Genomic DNA, 6,196 nt, shown 5'->3' with positions numbered 1-6,196 from the left:
CTTAATTAAACCAAACATTTGTTGGATCGTGAGGCAAACGGGTAACTAACTGACACATCCATCGAATGATTTCCAATTGAAGGTTGAGAAACACTTTTATTAAGCATCACTGTCTTATGTTGCACTATTCACGTGATGTAGTTCATTGATAGTACTATAAGGATATTGTTAAGTAAACTTTGTCTCCAAGAGGACAATGGTTCTTTGAGCACAACCACTCTCATTCATTTATGGTCTCTATCCATCTTTATCACTCACAATTAATATGAAACATCTATATATTCTAGCTCCAATCTATCCATAAATTTTACCAAGTTAACTAAGTATTTAGTGTTTAAATCCGGTTCAATTCCGGCTTCCACTACGTCTACATGATTAACTTGAAATGAACTTGTCGCAACTCGGCTTAAGCTAATTGACTCATGCATCTACATGGACGGACAATGGACTTACCTCTGAGTACCAGGGTCAAGTGATCACACTTTTTTTATGTAGTACATATGTTATCAAAATGGCGAAAGGTTAATCAGGCATCATGTGGTGGCGTTGGTAGCCGAAAGACAAGGGCACATGCACCAATCAGCCGGTGTCTCGATGATTGAGTGTTTGTGTCTTATGTCCAAGGCTTGATGCAAAACTACTATCGAGCCGGGGGTCTCACCAGAAGCAGCCTCTCTATCCCTATGGGGTAGAGGTAAGGCTGTCTACATCTTACCCCCTCAGACCCTACCATAGCATTGCTATTGGTGGGATATACTGAGTACGATGATGATGATGATGATGATATGTTATCAAAATCGATTGACCTTGTAGTTATTCTAACTATAAACTCCATATATATTTTGCGTGATTTAGATGGATTGATAATCACATTACTTCACCACTGGTAATACGCGGGCTCTAATAAGATACTAAATTTTTGTTTCTTTTGCAGCTGGATACTTAGCACAAGTATATAGGCAATACCTTCCTACTGAACGAAGGGATTTTTTTTTTAAGAAACAAACACAAATTGTGATTGGAATCACTTTCAAATTTTCACATGAAGCTAATCAGAATCATCTTGTTTATGTTAAAAACTTCAAAAAATTTCGAATACCAGTGCGTCTATCATCGTTCTACGTAGTAATACATAATGCACTTAACCATATTTCTTCGAAGCCATTCATAGTGCATAAAGCACCATTCCTTATATTATATTCTTGGCGTGCTCCTTATCAAATGTAAATACATAATGTATGTGGCACTAGGCATCACTCGTTTACATTAAACGATGCGCCACACACAGGTTCCGGTCAGTAACCACAACTAACCGTACTTTTTATAACACGGGTATCTAACATAGTTATTGTTGGGTTTCAGTGGTGATTAGTTAAAATTTTTGTTTATTAAATCCGGTTCAATAAACGTGACAAATAATAATTAATCATATTAATAATTATATACAGCGGAATATATATAATTAATCAGCACCGAAAACTAAACCCAACAGGATCCGGTTACATACAATACGAGTACGAGTCAAAACATTAAATATAAACTAACAATATATTTAAGTTTACCTCGGTTAATAATTAACCGGTTGAGCCACCGAAGGTTAACGAACAGAGCTAGGTGACACAACGAGATCCAACGACCAATCAATGGCGGTGCACGACGGCAACGGCAGTGATGGTGGTATCTGGACAGCAGCGGCGACGGCTGGGTCGATGGCACCGGCAGGCGGCGGCGGTGGCTAGACAGCGCCGGTGGTCGGGCAGAGGCGGTGGTGCAGGTTGGCCGGCGATGGGATGGAGGAAGAAAGGAGATGGACTTGTTGATTAGCTTAGGATTAAGGTTATGTCAATAACATCATGTTTATATATAACCTTTAATTAGGTTTAACTAACTTAGTTAGTTATAAACCTAATGGGCCAACAAGTCTACTTCTTGCTCTAAAGCCCGCTCCATGTAATTTCATCTCGTTAAAGTATCTAACCCGGTTAACTAACTTAAGCGAGTCAATGGCTCGTTACCTCATGGTGTAACTCTCACGGATCATAACCCGGTTGGCCGTATTAACTTACCCGAACCAGTCCATAATTCTAACAGTTATTTTATTGTAACTCGGACTTCTTAATGGTCATAAGTAGTGTGCTAAAGTAACACAAATTCACACCTATCAAATGGTTTGTGTTGTTTTGAATTAGTTAAAAGTAGTGGCCCACTCTTACCTAACTTATAATGGTTATTAAAGAAGATGGATATATGAATTGGATAAGGATAAGAAGACATGAATGTGACATGACACAAAAACAGTCACTAAATTAATCTTATTAACCACCTCTTCTGATTAAAAAAAAGTCACTAAATCACAACTTTGCCACTAGTACTTTCAAAACATGTAACAAGTTAACAACCAAAACATCAAACTATCCAAAAATAAAAAAAACATGAACAAACAAATATTAATCTCTCCATTAAACTCTTAAGAAAATTGTTTAAAGCCCTTAAGCTTTGAAGCAGCCTCATTATCCAAAAACCACACCAGCTTCCCAACAATTGGTTCAACCATCCTAGCTGGCAACACTGGGCACTCGGGCCCCACATCATCTATAGCCAGTCGGACGGCCTCTGCTTTCGCTCCACCTGTCACCACCACCGCCACATTAGCGGCAGAGTTGATGACGGGAAGGGTGAAGGTGATTCTTTCGGGTGGTGGTTTAGGGGAAGTGGTGATGAATGTCACCCATTCATTCTTTTCTTCAAGGACCGGATGGTCAGGCATTAAAGATGCCACGTGGCCATCTGGTCTCATGCCTAGAAGAATTAGGTCAAACTTCGGGCAGTCACTGACATCAGACACATTGACCACACGGGTCCTTACCAGTTGTCGGATCACAAACTCGTACTCGTTAGCGGCTTCTTCCGCGGTTAGAGAGTCGTTGATGGAATGTACATGACTCGGAACAATAGGCAACTGCAAATAAAAGTTGTCATATACTTGGTCCAATTTCTGCTATAAATAACTAGTTTCTAAAATATGTTCTAGAAAAAATACATTATTTCAACAATAAGAACAAACAAACGTACATGATCTCTTTGATAAAAGAGCTATATGTATGATACAAAGAGGGTGGGATGAAAACAAACCTTATAATTACATTGTACGTGTACGATACATATACGATACAGTATAATAATCCAAATAATATTTCAATAATAATAATTTATTTTCTGAGTAAAATACTTTTAGAAGGTTACGAAAAATACAAACTTCATATAATGTACAAGTTATTGATAGAATCAAAATAAAACAAAAAACTTTCTTTTCTTCATTTAGCTAAATCTTTCTACATGCTAAAAATGCAAACTTCATACGATGTACAAGTCATTGATGCAATCAAAATAAAACTAAAACTTTATTTTCTTCGTTTAGCTAAATCTTGATGTACTCGTAAGAATTTAGAAATAAAGCATAACCATGTCGTTTATTGTTTTTTCATAAGTAAATCGGTCAAAACTACCACATTTGTCATATAATCAAGATTGCACCCATACTAAGAATATGCACTTAAATTGTTGGCTAAATTGAATATTTTAGAAAAAGTTGGAAACGTTTTTGTCCTACTATATAATACCAATTAAACAAACAAAGAGATAATGCAAATATTAGCTGGATATAATATATGATTAAGATCTTAGAATCAAGAAATGGATAAGGCAAAATCAAGATTTGGGTTCCACCTTTGATTAATCAAATTCCAGCATAACTTACACTAATTAACAATGTCTAAAAGCTTAATTACCTTACACAAAAGATGATCTTTAGCAAGTTTATAGTTGCTATCAACATGATTCTTGGCAACCAAGCGTTCATCCGCCCAAAATATATACCACTTCGACCAATCGACAGTCTTGTTATAAGGCGCTCCACAAAGATTCCTGTTTAAAACTCAAGACAATAAAAACATTAAAAATTTGACACATAAACACATGATTAGACATCTTTTTGTACCTCAACAAGCTAATTACGGAACCACCAGATAACGCGATAGCGAAAAACCCACGTTCTTTAACGGATGCCTCGGATAATTCTGCTATGTAATCAGCCAAATCTGTGCTGAGTTCTTCCAAACTTCCATGGATTCTGACCTCACCTCTGTTCTTTGATTCCAAAAGAGCCATCTTTTCTTAAACCCAACTAATGTTTAAATCATAATTAAAACAAAATCACAAAAAAAATATTAGAAATAAAAAAGTACCCATATGTGCAATGTGACTAGAATATGCATATCAAGATTCATAACACAATTTCATAATAAAAGATCCAATAACTCAAAGGAATAATCAACTAACTAAAGTTAAAAAGTTAAAAGAATTAAGGATGCTGCATTAATGCATTATAACAAAACCCCAGATCATAATTAATCTTATTAGACACAAAAGATCAGATATGCATTTCAAGTATAATAACACAATTTTTGGAACAGCTTTCTTGAAAACATAAAAGGATATCAAGAAAGTAAAACAAGATTACAAGAATGATTCTAGAACCCATGAATTTATAATAAAGATGCTAAATTTCATGGTAAAAGATCCAAATTCAAAGATTAATTAACTAATGTTATAAAAGAATTAATTAGAGATGCTACATTATAAACAAACCATAGATCATAATTAATCTTTTTAGACACAAAAGATTAAAAATTTAACACACCCACATAAGCAATGTGATTAAAACATGCATTTCAAGAATCAAAACACAATTTTTTGCAAAAACTTTCTTGAAAATATAAAAGCAAATCAAGAAAGTGCAAAGAACATGTGTAAACATCAATAATTACAAAATAATCAAAAAATCTAAAAACAATATTACAAGAAGGATTCTAGAATCCATAACTTTGCAAAGAAAGCTGCAAAATTTCATAGTAAAAGATCCAATAATTCTAATTAGTTTAAAGATTTAAGATGCTAGCTGCATATAACAAATCCCAATAAATTTCATAATTAATCTTTTTAGACACAAGATATCAGAAATACAACACACCCACATATGCAATGTGATTAAAACATGCATCCAAAAATCAATACATAATTTTGGAAAAACTTTCTTGAAAATATAAAAGAAAATCAAGAAAACACTAAGAACATGTTATTACATCAATATTTAAGAAAGATATTAAATTTCATAATACCATAATAAAAGATCCAATAATTGAATAAATTATCAACCAACTAAAGTTAAAATGCATTACAAAGAAATCCCAGATCATCATTAGTAATAAAATCAAAATTCTCTTGATCACATACATTCTTGAAGATGCAATGAAATTTTTGCATCATAATTTATGCATAGACAGATAGATATAGGGAGAGAAAGATGAGAGAGAAAGAAAGAGATGCTTACAAATAAGAAACAAAGGGGATGTGTGCAGAGGATGGAAGAGACAGAGATTAAAGTAGAAAATGGTTGTGAACATAAGTATATGAGTATTAATGATTTATATAAATAAAAATTAATTTAGATTTTAATGATCCCAAACTATTTACCCTTAGCCAATAATAATCTAATCTTTGAAAATAGCTGTCATCGGTGCCATCTTTTACACTAATTGTTTTCATTGGACATCAAGAAAAAAAAACTTAACGGAGTTAACTTTTTTCTAAATTTTCGAGCTGATATTTTATGTCTTTTGATTGGAAGGTGGATACGAAATTACGAATTGATTAATTTAAAACTTACCTTGAAACGGTGCTCCAGACGGGTTAATTATTGTTAATTGAAAGTTAAACACCCAAATTGAAGCACTTTTTTGAGGTAAATTTTACATCAATCTACTTGTATCTTCATTCCGATCAAAGGCCTAAAACATAAGTTTGATATTCCAATAAAAACAATTAGATCATGTTCGTTTTAAGGACTTGGAAGGAATTCTAAAGAATGAGATTTTAAATCCCATGAATTGATATGTTCGTTTCATTAAATGAAAGAATGGGAATGGAAACTAAATCCCATCAAATCCCATATTTCATGGGATTTTAAAATCCCACCTATTTGAAAGGATTGTTATGGAAAATAAAAATCCCTAAAAAAAATTAATAAAAAAATCATAACTCAAAGTATACATCAAAAACGAAAAATGTAAAAAAACTAAAACGTTTCCGCCTTTGCCCTCGTTCTTAAAAAAAAGGGAAATGAACCGAAACCGAAAGT

The 6,196-nt window shown here is 33.6% G+C and overlaps 1 protein-coding gene across 2 annotated transcripts; it reads right to left on the bottom strand.

Moving 5' to 3' along the window:
- Nucleotides 1-2,467: 2,467 nt before the first annotated feature.
- Nucleotides 2,468-5,456, bottom strand: LOC143533983 (putative 6-phosphogluconolactonase 2). Of its 2 annotated transcripts, XM_077028601.1 has the most exons (4): nt 5,390-5,456; nt 3,998-4,172; nt 3,789-3,924; nt 2,468-2,959 (listed from the first exon to the last, which is right to left on the bottom strand). In XM_077028601.1, exons 2-4 carry the CDS (start codon nt 4,165-4,167, stop codon nt 2,468-2,470), a joined length of 798 nt encoding a protein of 265 aa, XP_076884716.1. In that variant the 5' UTR covers nt 4,168-4,172; nt 5,390-5,456. The 2 variants fall into 2 exon arrangements, with proteins under 2 accessions (XP_076884716.1, XP_076884715.1); XM_077028600.1 differs by lacking the exon at nt 5,390-5,456 and having other exon boundaries at nt 3,998-4,201.
- Between the last annotated feature and the right edge of the window lie 740 nt (nt 5,457-6,196).

Source organism: Bidens hawaiensis, unplaced genomic scaffold (genome assembly GCF_021521415.1).
Source record: "Bidens hawaiensis isolate Kalapana, Puna unplaced genomic scaffold, B.hawaiensis_p1.1 tig00009970_1, whole genome shotgun sequence".
Lineage (NCBI taxonomy): Eukaryota > Viridiplantae > Streptophyta > Magnoliopsida > Asterales > Asteraceae > Bidens > Bidens hawaiensis.
This window is presented reverse-complemented; position numbering and strand designations above follow the sequence as displayed.

Coding starts and splice junctions, on each gene's coding strand:
- LOC143533983 (XM_077028601.1), bottom strand. CDS start 4,167: ATGGCTCTTTTGGAATCAAAGAACAGAGGTGAGGTCAGAATCCATGGA. Junction 3,925..3,997: donor TCCGTAATTAGCTTGTTGAG/GTACAAAAAGAT, acceptor AGTTTTAAACAG/GAATCTTTGTGGAGCGCCTT. Junction 2,960..3,788: donor AAGATCATCTTTTGTGTAAG/GTAATTAAGCTT, acceptor TTTTATTTGCAG/TTGCCTATTGTTCCGAGTCA.